Source organism: Spea bombifrons, chromosome 2 (assembly GCF_027358695.1).
Source record: "Spea bombifrons isolate aSpeBom1 chromosome 2, aSpeBom1.2.pri, whole genome shotgun sequence".
NCBI classification, from domain to species: domain Eukaryota; kingdom Metazoa; phylum Chordata; class Amphibia; order Anura; family Pelobatidae; genus Spea; species Spea bombifrons.
The window spans coordinates 125,176,774-125,196,014 of NC_071088.1; the positions used below are offsets into that span (position 1 = coordinate 125,176,774).

Consider the following 19,241-nt stretch of genomic DNA (forward strand, 5'->3'; position numbering starts at 1 on the left):
TGAAGTGTCACTTGATAAAGTATATTGTGAAAGTGCCCCGTTTCTAATGGCTGATCTGGAAACCCATTGAGAGCACTAAATACCTCGAGGTCACTTTGATGTTTGCAATCTTTTACATGGAATCCTTGAAGTGCTTGTTTAATCAGGTCACCCCTATTAATGCCCCGTGCCGTGTAATATAGCAGGTCAGGCCAACAGGTACGTTAGGATGCAGCAAAGAGATTGTATGGGACATCTCTCCAGCCACCTGAGATTGTCGGGGAGATCAAAGATCACAACTGTAACTGCCCCTGGCGGAATTAAAGGGGGATCTGCCCCCCCTCCTCCGCGCTTTGTACCCCTGCTGCCCTGGTGAATACGTCACTTGTGGCAAGCACAAAACCAAGGGATTGAAAAGGGGTTAAAAAAGAAAAGGCAGCAAACTCTGAATCAGCAAAATTGTGAAATGAATCTTTCTCTCATGCGACAACCAAACAGCGTTCCGTGACGAAGATAGTACAGAAATCTCCCACATCTCACGTACAAACATGCACAGGTTTCACGCGCCGCCACGTCCATGGTGTTAGTATCGTGTCTGCACAATAAGCTTGGTTAATCCGGTCTTGTTATCAGAACTGTTGGTTTCGGGGGTCAGGGGTCAGAGGTCCGATCCCACTGACGTTATGTCAGCAGAAGCGGAAGGAAACAAACAAACATCCCATTTCGAGGCAGATGAGAACCATTCGGTGCTTCTAGCCGCTTGCTTTCCTCAGATCAGTCCTCGGTCCTGTCGTAGAGCCACCATAGCTTTATACGCCCCATACATGTTTAAATTCCTTCACTGTATTATTTATTGTTTTGTATAGCGCCATCATATTCCGTAGAGCTTTACAATGGGTAAACATGACATAACCGAGAGTATTTAACAAAACAATTTGATTTACAGGGTTAAGTAGGGCCCTGAGCTTACCCTTTACCATTTCTGCTGGGAGGCTTATTTACAAGGAGCAAGGTGGCCCCTTGGGGCACCTGGGGCTACTACCCCTCTTGCCCTGAGGAAGAGATAAACACCCTGCTTATATATATATATATATATATATATATATATATATATATATATATATATATATCATTATGTAACGGGCACATTCAGATGTTGCCCCTATCGTGCACTTGCACCTTTACAGATGATACCAACGGACTAGCTCCAGCTTTTAGACAGCAAGCAGGAAAGAGACATCTTTAATGTGTTCAATTGAAAAAGACAGTCTTCTCATACATGCTTCCGGGCGGCAGTCCTGTCACACTGCTGCGTGTGACCCCCTTACTACGAACACTCCCTACACAGCCCAACGACATTAACACGAAACACGAGGTGGGCGGGGTTACTGAGACCGACAGCGGGTCTATCCAATGATTGCAACACTCCTGCTGGGCTGAGCAGGCTGGGTTACCGAGGCTCCAATGAGCGGGGCGGAGACTTACAACTCAACAACTGTTTGCGCTGTCACCCGGTGGGAGGTTAATGCGGCTGTATGTTCCGGGCAGGCGCTTAGTTACTGCTGGGAGACCGGAGACCGGAGACCGGAGGCGGGTCTGATGGGCACAGTACCTGGTTTGTAGGCGCAGCAGCATATAGTAGTATCCAGTATATATGGTAAGAGTGTAACAAGTGATCAGAACTGTGTTAATACAAGAATCATCACGTGTCATCCCCAACATGTATCGCTTTATAATGTGAAGGTATTTTGTATCCTCGATTAACCCTTAATACACAGTAGGTTACATATAGTTATGATGGGAACATGACTGTGAGATCGTTTAGGGTTAGATCAGGGCAGGTTCATGTTCATGTTCATGTTCAGGGTCAGATATGATCTCTTATTGGGATGTGTTGTTTTGATCTCTTTGTGTGATGCATTATGATACAGAAGTAAATTATTAATAGTTATTTGTAGGTGTTCCTGCCCAAGCTGTACAGTTTCGGTTTGATGTTATGTGACCTGTGGGTTCATTACCTGCTGTAAAAGTCTGGGGAAATCACCTATATGTTTATTATCCTGGGACACAGCTGTGTTTTTAAAATGGATCTTATGCATGATCTGCGATAGCGTTTTGCCAAATTAGAGCAGCCAAGAAACCGTTTTACTTTAAAGAGAAGGTGGTAGATAAGTGGAACAACCTTCCGGCAGAGGTGGTAGAGGTAAGCACAGTAATGGGGTTTAAATTTGGTCCCACATTTCTCCCCTGTAGTGCACAGATGGCTACAAGAGCCACAACTTGACTTCCTTTCCTGTTTTTAATAGGGTGGAGGGAAGCACCCGGTGCGCCTTAATACCCTGGCCCTGGCGCTGTTACCAGCCTCTCTGACCTGGTTAAAGCAAGGCTTGTAACTTAAATCACAACGGTGCGCCGCGTGCTGAGACACAGCCCCATGTCTTACTTTCCTGGTTGGGTCCAGCTGGCCACTTGGTAATTTTTTTTTAGTGAACAGCCACCCCTGTTTTTGTTTTTTAATCACATGTATCTGCGTGACGCTTTGTGTTCGGTAACTTCCCGGCTGAGTCACGTTGGCATTGAAATACCTAAAAACCTGTTTACCTTAATGATACTCCTGTGACTATTTACTTTACTTAGTGATTCAATTCTGCCACGACCCAATAGTTTTCTGTTTGAGAGTCGGGGGAGAGCTGTGTGTAACTAACAATATTTATTCACCAAAAAACTTTGCATGGATAAATATGGCCCAGAGATGTTGCGACCTAAAGCAATGTACGGGACTTATTAGTGCATTGACGGAGTTTCTTCACTTGCAGTGGAGATTATTAGAAGAGGGGCTGCTACCCCATCCTACACCTAGTTGGCTTAGACCAGAAAATGCCACTGACCATATACACACCCCCTACCGATTCGATATACTTAACAATCTCCTCTTAAGACTCAGGCCTTAATTAATCCTTGTTCTTGTCTTAGATTCAGGATGGCCTTTTGCCTATGCCATACATTCTCAAACATCTTTACTACTTCTGTTGGAGGGCTGTTCCACTTATCTACCACCCTCCGTAAAGTAAATCTTCGTTACGCTACATCTGAGTCACTAACCCTCTGGTTTTAGATTATGACCTCTTGCTCTAACACTTCAAATAATTTTATTTTTTTTAGGACTCGTTATGTATTTAAATCCATGAATTCATAGTTTTGACCTGTCTCTGTATGTTTGTCTTTTTGCATTCTGTCTCCCGTGCATCGTTGCCACCGACAATATGAAGAGGTCTCGGTAAAGGTACAATATTACGAAATACGACCTAATAGAAGTAGACGTTCCACCTGAATCTGTTCCTTATGTTTTTAGGAGTAAAGTGATGCTTCCGTGAGGGTTTCCCTATCCCCAGCGTTATGAAGCAGTTCCGGGTGGTTGAGCCTGTAGTTGCGCTCTACTGTTTTGCGAGCTTTGTAATATATCCGATATCGCAGCTGTATATATATCAGAGACTGTGGAAGGAGGAATTCAACTCCAGTGTCCCATACAGCGACAATGTCTCCCAGTGCGAAACAAACCAGAGCAGCCCCTCCTTCATACATCAAAAGGTAAGGAAACGTTGAGGATGGAGGATTTTGGTTTCACATTATTTTTCTACATGCATAAATGCCTAGAATTTTTTGTACTTGGCCATCAATAGGTTTAGACACTGGAGATCTGGAGCATGGCTGGTCTATGAAGACCACACAGTAGCTGTGACCTATTATTTACATTTCTCGTAGCTTCTTTTTTAACTGGTCTACTTCGAAATGCCTTATTCAGTTATAGAAATATGTATAAAATGTCCTGGTAAAGTTCTGCCCTCTTGCCCCTTATCTAACATAACCCCTAAACTAGTGTCCCTATCTGGCCATTTGGAACGTTGGCAGGTATGTGGTCGGACGGTATGTAGTTGTTCTAATCTAGACTAGTTTTTATGTTTTATCTACCCTTTGTACAGCGCTGCTGAATCTGACGGCGCTATATAACACAATAAATAATAATAGTAGTGATACCGTCAGGTGTCTGGGGCCCTTCTGGAGACTATGCCAACCCTGATTTCAGAGGTCTCATATTTGGAAAATGGGCTTCAGGGAGCCTGGGGGCTCTCCCTAAAGCCAGAAAGACATATATTTGTGTCAAATTGTACATATGTTGTAGTGTTTATAACACAAATACTAAGTTACAATCTAACAGTGTGTATGTTTGGTTTTCCTGATTGTGTGTTTCAAATTGTTAGAATTGCATGGATTTCAGTCCAAATTAGACTTTTACTTTCGAGTTTGCATGAGTTTAAATTTCCCCACATTCTCTCTCTGACGCTCACTTGTGGTCTCTGTACCTTCTCTGGCGACCACTTCCTCGTCCCTGTCTCCCTTGCAGCTTCTTCTCTTGCCTCTTCTTGTTCTTCTTCTTGTCTTCTTTCGTTGTTCACTTCTTCCCTCTATCAGCTCTGTTAACCAGGCCTCCTGGAGCACTTCCTCAATTATTGAATAATGTCGACAGATTCTCTGAGAAAGAAGTGCAGAAACGCTTCTATTTCTGTCTGAATCCATCTTCAATACTCTGGCCTCTTGGAGTACTTCTGCGAAAGGGTGGAGCCATGGCACGCCTCAGAGGAACAGCCAGAGGTGTGCGTGGAGGCTCTTGAGGAAGCGCTCCAGGAGGCCTAGTTAATGTAGCCGATCCTGGGAGAAGAGAACGAAGACAGGAGAACAAGAAGAGCCAAGAGAAGAAGCCGGGCCGTGGAATAAAGAAGACGGGAACCGTCGTTGGAGAAGGTAGGGAGGCATTGAGAGAGAGCATGCATTAGGGATATTCTTGTGTGCACCAGGAGACTCACACAGATTCTTGGGACATCTGTGATTTTAGAGTCGTTACCTGGCTCTAGAGTTCGTAAGCTCTCTAATGGGGAATAATTAATATTGTTCATATCAATGCCATCTTCTTTTAACAGTGATATACAAACTGTGATAAGATATAGTGATATACAATGCCACACACTAGAGCCAGCATGTGAAACCCAAGCTTGTGATGTGGACCACAACATGACATACACGTTTTCTTATCATCTGCCGATGGCGACCAGATGGAATTGGGCTGTAGAAAGTTACGCTGATGGGTTCTGATAAAACTGTGTATGAAACTAGGAAATTAACAGCTTTCAAACTTCAAGTGCTTAGTAATGTGATACGGGCTTAATAACAGGAGAAATATATAAATGACTGTTTTATAATAGGACAGCCAATTTTTTAATATGTATTATTCTGGATTTTTGCATACGCTCTAAAATGTAGAAGGATTATTCCGATCCTTGTTTCAGAATGTTTTAAAAACGTGCTAATGTATTCTTATGAACCATGATTTGCACGTGATTCTTGAGGATAAAGAACTTTAAAGAGCATGCTATTCTGTAAAAGTTATCAGTTCGTTAAACATTCTACATAAATGTATACCAAGATTTTACTATAGTTTTAACTCTAGATTTTAACCTATCTGCAACCGAGTGATTATGCTAAAGACATTAAGTGCATAATTCAACCTATTCCAGTTTTAAGTAAAAATAAAATATGTGCCACCAGTTAGAGATTAGTGATTGTGTGTGTGTGTGTGTGTGTGTGTGTGTATATATATTATATATATGCGCAAACAGGAAATGGAAGCGGAGATGTGTTATAAGAGATAAGGTAAAATCTGCTGAATCACGTTTAAGTTGTTTATCGTATAGGCAGCTGTTTATACTTTAGTGATTACTGTACAGTTTTTTTGATCGTCAGTTTTCCCAACATTTTTGGAAGCATTTAAAATAATATGAATGAATTTTATATGTAAACAGACGTATGTTTTATTTTACCTTTTTTTTATAAAATAAATAATATGAACACCAGAATACATTCAGCAAAGCAAATAGGCTATATAGGAGGTTCATAGTGGATCCTTTAAATTAAAACATGCAAAAAACTTTATCATAAAAAAACATATATATATATATATAATATATTTAATATACAACACTTTGTGTTCATGGTAATTATTGTTTAAAATTTGCTGCACATATAAATATAAAGATCCTGAGATATAAGGAGCAGCTAGTTGAAATTTTCTTTAACCAAACACCAGGTTTTTAAACTCGTCCAAAGAATACTGGTGGATATTATATATCACCATCATGCAGTGATCATAAAGACACTTGATGGCCGACTTAGAAGAAGTCTTAGTCTTGAGATCTTCTCACCGGTACAGAGGTTCACTTAGGTTTGGCACCCAGATAAGATAACTGTCTAGATGAAGGAGCAAATGATTCATCCTGCCAAAAGTTCTAGACCAATGTATAGCTTAGAGGAGAGAAAGGAGATAAGATAGAAACTTTTACATACCTAAAGTGATGTATCAGAGTACAGCAGTAAAGTCGTAAATCTATTATCAGAGGCTTAGATGTGAGGGCGAGGGAATGTAAACGTGAGGGATAGGCATGAAGCTATCCTGACTCTAAGACAAGACAATGGACTGATTAAGGCTTTACATCGGGGAAACATGGGCAGAGTGGATGCGCAGAAAGAATGATTCTTACCTGCGCTCACGTTCTGTTTCTATACCCACTGTGGCTAAAATTTCCAAGATCAGAGCAACTCAGAGGGCAACTGCCTCCCGATCTCCCTTTTGAAGCTCTCTCTTATGACCTTTGCCTCTTTTAGTTCAACAAAGTTGAAGTTGTTTTTTGTTTTTTTTTACTTTTTATAAGAATGAACTATTTAACAGCTTTTTGCTTTCACTAAATGCATTTATAAGAACTACCTATGATTTGCGCTTTGCTTCTTCATTAGCGGAAGCATTTTTTTAATAAGCGACTATTTTTCTGCAAGGAAGCAGTGACATATAGCAAGAGAATGGCCAAATGTGCATATTTGACTGAATGATTGATTCTAATACTCCAAATTGTAAAATGTGCATACTTAACATTTTTGTTTGTGTTTTCCGACTGTTACAGCTTTGAATTTATTTTGTTTCAGGAAGTCCAGAGGCGAGTGTCGTATTTCACCTCCACCCTGGATTTAAGCGGCCTCGTTCCGAGTCTCGTAATGTCTTTAATCCTTGTGTCCTACGGCGATCGCCACGGCCGCAAAGCATCCCTCGTTTTGCCTTCTGTTGGAGGCTTGTTGTCTGTTTTGGTGTATTTCGCGACCTCCTTCTTTTCCCTGCCTCTAGAGATTTTATACGCGTCTTCATTGATCAGCGGATTCCTTGGCAGCTTTGCAACGTTTCTGGGAGGCTGCTTTTCCTACGTGGCTGACATCGCTAAGGACGTTCACAACAAAAACACGCACATCGCTTTCGTGGATATGATTCTTGGGGTGGCGAGTGGGATTGCAGGGATCGCGTCTGGGTATATGATCAAGGAATTAGGTTTTGAACTATCCTTTGCCATCCCAGCTATACTTTATATCATTGTCATTTTCTACATTATATTTTTCCTGGAAGAAACCGTGAAAAGATCCGAATTCCAGCAACATGTTTTGAGTAAAGAAGGGTTTAAAGAACTGTTTTTAGGAGTGTTTTTACTGTTCAAGCACTCGTCTGTCAAGAAACGGGTGGCCTTAGGTCTCTTGCTTTTTGCGTTTAACTCATACTTATTTGCCAATTTTGGGGCAACTGGCCTCTTTACCCTGTATGAGCTGGATACGCCTCTCTGTTGGGACGCCGTTCTCATTGGATGGGGTTCGGCCCTCTCCACCTTTTGCTTTGTGACCAGTTTCCTGGGGATTTATCTGTTCTCCCGATGCCTAAAAGATCCATACATTGTCTTCATTGGAGTGCTGTCTGGGATGATAGGAATAACCCTAGCAGCTTTCGCCAGGACCACAGTCGTCATGATGCTAGGTAAGGTACAACTCAGCATTGGAAAGAGCTGTACAGTAGAGCTCTGCGCGGGACTGCCTTTTTAATCCTGCTCCCACAATGTGGGTGTTCCGCTCCCGCCACATTTGTGACCAATCCCGCCACTCACGCTCGCCTCCTTACCTGATTTCCCGCGCAGTCCCACAAGGCTGCCCTCGAGTTGTTCCCTCACAGCGTCTCTTCTCTTTCTCCGCCCAGGAACAAGGTGGAGTCACAGGAAGTGATGTCACATCACGTGACTCCGGCCTTGTTCCTGGGCGGAGCAAGATAGGAGACTCTTTAATGGAGCAGCGAGAAGGCAGCCTTCTGGGACTGCGCGGGATTACCGGGACCCGCAGGTACAGTGCCTGACCGCCCGCAGCCCCAGCAAGACTGCCTGCGCCCGCAAGTTTTTTGGCGGGTTCAGCGGTACCCGCCTCCCAATGCAGTCCTCTACTGTACAGTATAGTATTTATCTTAAATATAAATGTTAGCCACTTGGAAAATGCCATGTAGGGTTTCCATGAGATAAAATGAGCGCAGGATAGCACAATTTAAAAGCGGTGTGTTAAATATTAAAGTATTACCCTCTGCAAAAGGGGGTTTTAATAATTAAAAAAAAAAAACAACAACTTAGTGATACTAAATGGCAAAACACTACAGAGGTGATATTTTATGAAAGCTGCAGTATTCATTTGGATCATTATCTTTAGTTATTTTAGAACTTTTTCACATCAGGGTAGTTTCTTGTTTATTCCGTTCTTCTCATCAAGGAAAGAGGAAGTAATGCTGCGTAATTTGTTGGCACTTAATCAATAAAAGGTAAAAATAACAATAGGTCTGTTTGTGCAGGTTGGGCAATGAAAACAACTGTCACAGGGGAGTAACCAGAAACTACAGGGCCCGGGCGAAAGTTGCCCCGCAATTCCACCACAGGGCCATGTTTACCCCCCAAAATGGCACCTTTGCCCCTAAACAGCTTGTGAGTGCCACCTCTGCCCCAAGCAGCGTATCATAACCCCCAAATAGCCTGCCGGTGCCATTTTTGCCTCCCAGCTTGTTAGTGCCGTGAAACAGCTTAGCTGTGGCATCTTTGCCCGCAAACAGCTTGTCTGAGTCGTCATTGCCCCTGCTCCCCTCCAAATGTAATATGATGGATAGGTGGTTTCATTTAGAAAGCAGGTAGTAGATAACTGGAGTAGCCTCCCATCAGAAGTGGTGGAGGTTAATACAGTGAGGGAATTAAACATGCATTGGATAGGCATATGGCTATCCTGAATCTAAGATTTTAGTCTCTACATCAGGAAAAATGGGCAGACTAGATTTTGTAAATCGCTATTGACTATGTTCAACAAATGATTATTTATTAAGTTAAAGTTAACCTGGATTCTTATGTCCAGTTGGCTGCAGCTGTGTGCAAAGTTTAATATTTTGCATTTTCAGCAGATAATGTGCTAAATATACAGGTTTCCAAGCTAGCTAAACCGAAACATCATATAAAGAGAACTTTGCACAGTCTTCGGATTAGTCAGGGTCTATATGATTGTGAAAAGGTTAACTGACACAATCACTACCGATTTCATGTGTCAAACAGGTAGATATTATATATATAATGTTTGTATTTGTCAAATTGAGGTTATGAACTTATTTTGATGTAAAAGTTTATTTTTTTAAAAAAACATTAATCATACTCAAGTATATTAAGTAAATAAACATTAAGATATTATTTTATTATTTCCTTTTGAAATTATTAAAACGATATCAAAGTTTTACATTATTACAGAAGTTTTGGGCTTCACCAGTACTAGGAATAATGTTTCTAGTGACGCTTTTAGCTAAAGTATTAAATTCATCAGAGTAAGTGAATCACCACCATTAAATAAGGATTTGCTTTTTTCTTTAAGAAGGTCCATTTTGGGTTCTGTTCATCATGGTTAGCATAGGAATGTAATATGACAAAGAGCAAGTTTTTGCTTAACTAAACAATGTTTCATATCACAGAAACATATCTTATCAGTCAGTCAGCATATACTGGTATTTACTATCTTACTGACATAGTAAATAAAGATACAAGGTCTAGAAACAAAACAATGATACATAAATCCAAAGTGAGAAAATATATGCATGAATCATATTATGGGATATCTGTAGGAATACCTTTATCCCCGCTATAGCCACACATAGCCCTTCTCCTATGGTGTTTGGTAAAAGAATGTTCTCTGACCTTTTGAAGAAAAGTTTCTCTATATAAAAGTTGTTATGTTGGACTGTAAATATATAACAAACCGTATCTAATCTCTTATCAAAAATACACGGATATAAAGAAAGACGAGCGCAATCCCTGCCTCGACAGGATGGTTATCATACCTGGGAACTGTCTGGGATTTACCCCGAGGCTTCAGAAATCACAGCTAGTTAACCCATCGTTAATTAGTCTCCGGGATGGGTTTTGATCAGGTGGGGGAGTGGCTTTGGCGTCACGCTCTCTCCACCCATTTCCTTATAGAAGGCGCAGGAGGGGCGGGGCTTGGAAAATCCCATATATGCTGATTCTTAGTACATACCTGCCGGTGCTTGGAATGGCTGTAAGGTTGCGGTTAGAGGTAGGTCTTTGTGAATCGTTCATAGCTGTTTATGTAGCACAATGCAATATTTAAATAATTATATTTTATAAACCCAAATATATGCCCCCAAAATGAAATTCTCTCAATTTTTAGTTATATGAAATGATAGAGGGTATCCCAGGAGAAAGTACATTGGGGTTATATTAAAAATATATATATATATTTTGGTGCAATGGTCCAGTTGGCAAGAACAGTCTCCTGGTTGCTATGGTGATAAGACCACCTTTTAATCTTTTAACACACATTCCTCTTATCTTCCGATATGTCTTTTCATGTTTAATTTATTGTTAACAAGGATTTCTTGTTTTTTTCCAGTGAGAATTCCGATTCTTTTTGCTGCTATGCCGCTTCCCGTTCTGCGCTCTATGATGTCCAAAGTAGTTTTAGAAGATGAACAAGGTGAGCAAAGGGTATTTTTTTACCTTTTTATTATTAGTGTGTTCGTCATCCCAGTAATACTGTAGGTATTATAAAATATATGACCCAGTTGCTGAGGGGAGACCGGGCTGCCATTAGACACCCTGATTACACGATTTGGCAACATAAAATACAGAAAATGATCGTTTTCTGACCTTATTCATTCTTGGGTTAGCCTTATGAGAAAGGCAGAAAGATTTGTACAGCATTGCTCAAAGGGATATACCAGTCCAGCTGTAACTAGGGCTGTTGGTGTCGGGATCGGAGGTCTCACCCCATGCTTGTGGCCCATCCACTTCTGGAAGCAGAAGGTAATGCAGGGATATTGGTGATGAGCAGCTCAAACCCACACCTTTCCTTGCAGTACCGGGGACAGCTGCCCCTCTTGCCATGTGGTAGATCCGGCCCTGGCATATCTCCCAACATTTCAAAAATGTAATCACAAAAATACCGGTTGTCAAATTATACTTCAAAATCCACTCTTCGCCAACATATACGGTAAACTGTATAACGAATAACAAGTGTGAACCGTTGGGAGTATTTCATTCTTCTGTCCACTAGGGACCTGCCATTTGAAATCTACGCATCTACAGACGGACCCAGGGACATATGTGAATAAGCTTGCAGATACTTACTGCAAGAAGCTATGATAAGATAAGCATCTGGAAGGTTCACAAACGAAGCATATTCACGTGTCCCTAGGTCCGTATGTAGATGCGTATGTTTTAATCGGTAGATCCCTAGTGGATAGAATCATTAAATACTCCCAACACTTCATTGTCTTGGATAGGTGGTGTTATTCCATAAACACGTTTTCTGCTGTCTATGTACATACTATTTTGGCTTTTAGGGCTATAGAACACTGTGATACACTTACCTTCCAAGTGTTTAGGAGGCATGTTATAAGTGGAAAGGTAAGAGTGCACTTCATGGGTTAAGACATCCGTTCACAGGTGATTGCTTAAGGTAGCACATGGTCCACCTGGCTCCAAGCACCACTCGGGGGGACTCTGCCCGGTTCAGAGTGGAAGCAGACATCCACCCAAGCTCCTTGCATAGAGGGGTACAAGGGGGCCAGAAATCATGCTGAAGGGCTATATCTCCACAGCAGCCCTTGTAATCTTTCATTAATCATAACATTTAATGAAACCTTTAATTAAATGAAAGGTCAGAAACCCTCAGTCTCCATCTTCACCATGATGACACAGGCTTTGAAGGGCCTTCTTCTTCCATCAAAGGGCTCCCTTGGCCTGCCTCAAACCGGTGAAAGTAATACTGTAGTCAACCTAGCAAAGTTTCCACTGAAGCAAGATATTTTAAGTGAATACGTGCAGGTGCCGACAGCACATTTTTAATTTCCATCTGTTTAACCGTGATTTGTTTCTGCTGGCGTTTGAATCGCATGGTTTCGCAACACATTTGGAATAGAATTATATGGACAGTTTTAGTAAAAAGAGTTTCTGTGGGAAGAAGGCGATTAGTTGCGTGAGCGAAAAGGGGAAGAGTAGCCTCAAAATATCTCCTCTGAGGAAATAATTGCTCAGTCAAAGTTTCACCAGAAAGCGGTTTTAGGCAGAAACTAATCTTTTTCATTTCTCTGTTTTGGTCAATTTCGCCGTTAATGTCCACAGTGACGTAATCCTTTTAAATCAGAAAGGCCACCATCACAGCTTTTGGCATATCTAAATCCATAAACTGTTTTGGGGGATTTTCAATCATTTTAACTGTTTTGGAGATATTTAGTCTTCAATTTAGGGGATTAATAGCCAAGGCCTGTGGCAAAGCGCTAGCATAACTAATGAATTTCCTGTTCTGAAGGACAATTTCCGTCCCAATTTCTTCATACTTTCCTTAGAAAGGTTGTCTGAACCAATGCAGATGAATCAGCAACTTAACAATAAGGAAGAGGTAATTTAATGGGGAGGAATAGTTGTATAGATTCTGAGAAAAGATCTAAAGATAGCTGGTCCTTTTGTTTCACACATACGGTGTGTTTCTGATATGTGTTCCTCATTTGAATCTGTTACACTGTGATATACCCTGACCCAGACATTGGCAGCCCCCTTGCTGCCAAAACTGGACAGGGCCCCCCAGTGTCACATTGAGCTGACGGCTGGGAACACTGCCCTAGGTGGAGTAAATACATCGCTGTATAAACACAATTAGTGGTTGAGTCACATTTTTATCCATGAGTTGATGTTCTCATAGGTATCTGTTTCTGGGTTCATGATTTAGATGTCCTCTGTTTTATTTCCCGTCTACCAGGAGCACTCTTTGCCTGCATTGCCTGTCTGGAATGTATAACGGGAGTCCTCGCGATATCCGCTTTCAAAAGCGTCTATGCGTCTACAGTTATGTGGTTCCCAGGGTTCAGTTTCCTGTTATCTGCTGGTCTCTGCCTAATTCCAATTGGTGTTGTATGGTAAGTAGAGTTGGGCTCCAGGCTGGCTTGCCGACCTCCATTGGCAAAATAAAACATTTTATAAACATATGACAAAGGTGTTATTTTTAGAGCATAAACATCTGTACGGTGTGCTTGCAGATTACAAAGAAAATGTTTAGATTTTAGCTCTTGTCTTTATTTTGGCATACGAATAATACCTACTGCATATGGCCATACCGTCATGCAACCTGCCATGAATGATTGCCCATGACCATACCTGTGGACTTTGTGGGTTTGACCTAGGGTCTCCCCGGGGAGCCCTGCTTCCCCAGGTCTCATGCTGGAGAGTGGTCTATGCCATGCCACCCTCCCCACTAAAGGCTTTCTAGGGCTAACCCTGTCCTATGTGCAGCTAGCCTCGCCGCTGTATGAAGGCAGTCCTCACCAAGTTAGAGAGCGCTGGGGAATCTACCCTAGGCAGTTCCTGGGTATGCCCACGACACAGAGAACATTGCCGGAGAAAGAAAAGATTAGCCCCCTTAGATATATATCTATTATATACTTTCCATCAAAAGACAGTGCATATTACTTGCTGCACACAAGGTATTGAACACCACTATGTAATATAGTACAGCTATATAATATCAATATATATAGTATCAGCTTGCAAGTACTTGATATTACTCAAAACATAGTGAATAGTTACTGCACGGCCACTCGCCTTCCAAAAAGTCAGGGCTCTGGATAGTCAGATGAGTTAACCCTATAAGTACACTGGCTAATAAACTGTATACAGTTTTCATTTCATTTATTTTTCATTTATATTGCATTGGCTTGTTATGTTGCTTAATTCTAAGTTTTGTATTATATTATGTAAAACAGCAGAATGAGAGCTGTTATGCGTCAGTAGAGCCCAGGGTCACGTATTCTCCTTTTTTTAAAAAATTTCAGGTTCTTGGTATGCATTGGTTATCAAGAAAGAGATCACACTCTTATCGTTAACGAAGAAGTAAGTACCGAAGAAGAATCTTGATCAACATCGTAAATGCCCGGCGGACAATGGAAGAGCAAAATGTTTATGTTCCAGGGACGTACCAATGGATATGGAGTGATCTCCAAATTTCTTGATTGTAAAACTAATGCGCAACCTATGATAGTATTATATTATAATGGCATTTTATCACAATATTTAAATCCAGATTTAAGGGAATGCCTACGCTTGGTCCCTGGCATCTGATTGAATAAGCGAATTCATTAATGAACATGTTGAGAAAATGTGTTGCAAAAATGACATTTAAGGAATTAGGGATATACTTTAAGACATTTTATTCGTATATGTTACAAGTTTATTTCTTTACTTGTATTTCTTTCTGAGGGTTAGTAGTGCTAGAATACATACACCAGTCTCATTCCATAAGCACTTGCTTTATATTCACTAAAGGCAGAGTTCATAGGAGAATTTGCAGGAGGGTTGGGATTTCAATTCCTTGACCTCACTGTAAATGACCAACAGCAGTAAGCTTGGCTGGCCCTGTATAAGGTATAGTTAAATCACCGACCCCCCCCCCCCCATATAGGACAACCATAGCCCTTCTTGCAGGTGAAATTTTCCACCGATGGCCCTTCATGATGAATAGCAAAGTGAAGCAGCTGTAACCGTAACAAATGTCCCCTACCAACTCTCCCTTTAGTGAATAAACTACATGCAATGCGCTGGCCTATCTTGAGCTAATCTGGGGTATCTGGAGAGGTACCAGTGGCTAGCGAGCTACCGGTTTCTATACAGGGGACTAATTTAGCCAAGGTCTGTGGCAAAAAAACTGCAAAACTTGCATGGCTCCATTAAACTGGAGCCAAGGGCTCCTTACATAGTAACCAGCATCAAACTGGAGTGGCTGAGAAGCAAACCAGCAAATGCTCAATGGGCTAGTGCCACAAAACTGTTCCTCCTATCTACCTTTGTAGGTAGGTAGGTAGGGTACAGTGATATACTGGCCACTGGCCTTAAAGTGCCAAGTACTATTTAATTTTCTTCCCCCTCCAGCTCAGTGCTGATCCGCGTCCTTTATCGAGCCCAATGCTTTCCTAACACAGGTTGGACCTTGTTGGCACCCAGAGCACTTTAAATACCTCGTATCCCTAGTCTCACAGACCTAGGGGATGGTAATTATTAATTAATTTGAATATAATTTAAATAAAATGTATGTGATATTCATATACTGTAGCTACCAACATATTTTAGAATATGTTCTGCCAATGGAAATATATTTTGTAATTATTTTCCTATATCCAGGAAACAGACTGTGATTCTCTTTAGTGTACAAATAATCTGAAATATATATTCTTATAAAAAATTGTGGATATAAAATTGCATAAATAGACAAAACAAATAGCGCTTACATTATAAGAGTCGAATAATATATATTTATAGCTTGTTCAAAAGTAATATTGATTAGTGAATTATTTAAAGAAATAGATACATTAATGAATAATGTATTGTGAGATAAATGCAATTTATACCATAAAAAGCTATTCTACAGCTTAAACGTAATTTAATCCAGTACCGAAAACCATCTTTCGCTTTGTTGTTATTATTTTAGCATGCCTATTTTCAAGTTGATTTCATATTGGGTTCCATTTGATATAAGAATGCAACAGAAGAAGTATCTGTGGAGGAATGAAATGAGACAGAAGTCTAATTTCCTAATAACGAAAATGAAATAATGCCTGTACCAATTAGCAAGTTGGAACATGCATTAAAAAGCACAGTTTTGGGGACTAGACTATACCTTTTTTTTATATCTCAGCTGGAACATCTATGGATAATTAATGTCTTGCAATTTCCATTTATTTCTCATGATCCTTTGAGTTCTATTGTTGGCCCGAGCAGAAAGTTGAGAGACACTTTCCGGACTATCTGCGTTGGTTTAGTGAATGCACTAGACACTGTTTAGAGCTGTCGGTAAATACAATCACGTTCAGAGGATTAAAGCTTTTCGGGGTAGTAGTTTTTCTCATATTCGGCACAACAGAAACTAACGGGTAATTTTTATGTAAGTGGAAATACATATCGGGTGTATGTATGTGTGCGTGTATGCGTATGTATATATAAATATGTATATATTCTAAATAAATGTGCGGGAGAGGCAGTGGGAATAGTGGGATCAAGGATCATGTGTAATGTGATAGTTGCCCCTTTAGGTAACCAGTATTTGCTATTGAGGAACTAGATTATTGTTTATAGAGTAGAAGTCCTTATGTCTCCATGGGGTAAATTCACAAATTAAGGGCAGTTTTGTTTTTACATTTTGTGTCAAAGTACCAAGGTTCCTCGTCAAGTTAAGAAAAAAATCCTCACTTTCTGTAACGATGCCATGTCTGGGAGATACAGGTACATCGACAGTGTTTCTGCGCAGGGGTAGAAGTATGGAATTCTGGTAAAGAATGAATCAGTGAAAATCCTGCCTCTCCCACATACTATATATATAGGGCATGAGGAACTGAAGTAAATGTACTATGATATTACCTATATCCTTCTGAAAGCCTGTCCTGGGTTTTATATTAAAAGGGAATATCGGAATATATTCTACATTTTATAATTTGTGCCAAATATTATTGTTTAAAATGTTGGTAATCCTTTTTTTTTTTTTTTCTTCTTCTTTTTTTGTGAATATGTATTTAATATATAGTAACATTAAAAAAGCATCTACGCGATAAATACGAAAAAAATAGACCAGATAGACTGTATGCAATATGTAAATAGAAATGTTGCGTCTTTAGGAAATCATGTTTTAACTAAATTATGTAAAGCAATTCTAGCTATCTAAATTAGTCATTTTTAAGATTTCATCTGTATTTCTAGTTAAACCTGTTTTGGTTTGTTATAATGATTTCATTTAATAAATATTAATATACTAGGTGTTTTGGATATTTGTAATAAAAGTGTAAATTTCTAAAAAAATTATCCAGGGTTCCTGTTTACAATTAAATATTACTACAAATAAACAAGTATATATATACGCTGGGGGCAAGCGAATGCCTGCGCGTGTTTGTGAATTGACTCATACAAAGGAGACCTTATTACGCGGCCTGACTGAAATCAGAATGCAGTTGTCTGGAAAGTAAAAGAAATTCTGGTATTTAAAAAAAAAACCCAACAAAGTGGACAGTGCTTAATAAATAAAAAAATGTCACACTAGATAAATAAAAAAAAAATATATATATCACATTGTACATAAAGGGTGGGCTTTAACAATAAATAAATAAATAAATAAAAATGGGCTGCTCAGGCTTAAATGCCCGGGCCTATTTTTTGTCCCAGTCCGGGCCTGAGTATGGCTACACTAAAGTCTCTCCTTGTATTCCTCCAACGCTGGCTCTTGGGGCAGGTAGATACAGCCTACCTATCGTTCAAATGCATAAATAAGAGAGAAAACACACATCAGTTTTCACAACACCTTCATTTTTTGTGATTCCAGGCAAGTCACCTTTAATGTAGCTTCACATTATATACATTTGTTAGAATATTTTTTGCCACAAGTTCACATGAAAAAAAAATGCAATATAATTCACTACAATAAAGGGTCTGTACAACGGAAAGGGGAGAAATCAGGAACCAAACTTACAAACAGGCCAGAACCAAAGAGATGAATACAGAGTGGGCCAAAAGTACAGTACTGATCGGTCGTGTTTAGTCTATTAGGTTCACTAGAACCAGCCGTCGTTCTCAGTACCCAAAGTAAAAGAAATAATAAATAAAATGCCGTGATCCTATCAGTGAAGTAAACCTACTTTTGGCCTACTCCATAATAAATGCAGGCTTGGGTACCTTCCCTTTTACAAGGTGTTCGTCTTCTATAATCCCCAAGCTTGACGTCTATAAAACCAGCTTTGCTGCAGGGGTTGCATGCTGCGTTCGTTCGCTGAGCCTGTTTTTAATAGCATTTTAAAATCAATTAACAGACTGGAAAGTACTCTCACCTGGTGACTTAGCATAGTTTCCTAGAGAAAGCAAATTTATTATTTCATATATATCAATATATATAAATATATACGGTATATATATCATCAAGCCTAACAATGCAGACCGGATCCCAGACTGTTAAATTCTCCAGATGAAATATCTGCCACAGCAAATCATATCCAGACAAACAAACATAAATTCCAGTTAACAAACTTAAATCTAATTTAGCTTTGCCTAATTCAGAAATAATCCCTTCTGAGTCCTGCAGGGATTTTTCCCTTTTTAAAATGAAATTATGCCATTTTACATGCATTATTTTAAGCTCAGCAAAAATACTTGCATAAAACGAGTTAGAGTTGAATCTTCTCCCTTGTTGTTGCATCGTCACTCTAAACTATATAAGATCTGAATCCATCTGAGGAGATTGAGAGCACGCTCTCATTGTCTAAGCACACAAACACCTGTCTTCTGTCCATTTGGCCAAGTGGGCTTCACGAAGCCCAGGGCACTCACCATGCGTTCATGTGTTTGGGTAGGGGCATTCTCACTAACACGAGTTTGATGATAAAGCCTACAGTTTTTTGGTGATTCTTTACTTAAAAATGCCCTGGTCTGTGGCTGGTGGTGTGAGGGAAAATGTTGGAATACCAGTCAGATACTGCACATTAATAACACGTTTCATAAGCATCTTTTTGTTATTTTTGTGTACATGCGGATTTGATTTTTTGCCACGGTTTTATGGTCACATTGAAAATGGCACAACGGAGCCAGGTTCTCGAACTGCTTTCGGTAGGAGGGATTATTGAGTCTTTTGGCCACCATCTCTCTTTGAAGACCAGCCCTCCTGTGACTTTGGTCTGGGAGGGAAGAAGAAAATAGCAGACCTGGTTACCCTGTGGCCTTAAAAATGACTTGGAGCACCTGGGGCCTTTTTAGCCAGAACTTCAGGGGAAAAAAACAACATATCCCTTCAGAGAATGT

At 40.2% G+C, this 19,241-nt stretch overlaps 1 protein-coding gene across 2 annotated transcripts; it reads left to right on the forward strand.

Annotated features, from left to right (window-relative positions):
- Window positions 1-1,584: 1,584 nt before the first annotated feature.
- On the forward strand, window positions 1,585-14,376 carry SLC46A3 (solute carrier family 46 member 3). Of its 2 annotated transcripts, none has more exons than XM_053456387.1 (6): window positions 1,585-1,636; window positions 3,332-3,567; window positions 7,009-7,876; window positions 10,813-10,896; window positions 13,180-13,336; window positions 14,249-14,376. In XM_053456387.1, exons 2-6 carry the CDS (start codon window positions 3,376-3,378, stop codon window positions 14,328-14,330), a joined length of 1,383 nt encoding a protein of 460 aa, XP_053312362.1. In that variant the 5' UTR covers window positions 1,585-1,636; window positions 3,332-3,375; the 3' UTR covers window positions 14,331-14,376. The 2 variants fall into 2 exon arrangements, with proteins under 2 accessions (XP_053312362.1, XP_053312361.1); XM_053456386.1 differs by lacking the exon at window positions 1,585-1,636 and adding an exon at window positions 2,360-2,451.
- The last annotated feature ends 4,865 nt before the right edge of the window (window positions 14,377-19,241 follow it).

Coding starts and splice junctions, on each gene's coding strand:
- SLC46A3 (XM_053456387.1), top strand. CDS start 3,376: ATGAAGCAGTTCCGGGTGGTTGAGCCTGTAGTTGCGCTCTACTGTTTT. Junction 3,568..7,008: donor CCTCCTTCATACATCAAAAG/GTAAGGAAACGT, acceptor ATTTTGTTTCAG/GAAGTCCAGAGGCGAGTGTC. Junction 7,877..10,812: donor CACAGTCGTCATGATGCTAG/GTAAGGTACAAC, acceptor GTTTTTTTCCAG/TGAGAATTCCGATTCTTTTT.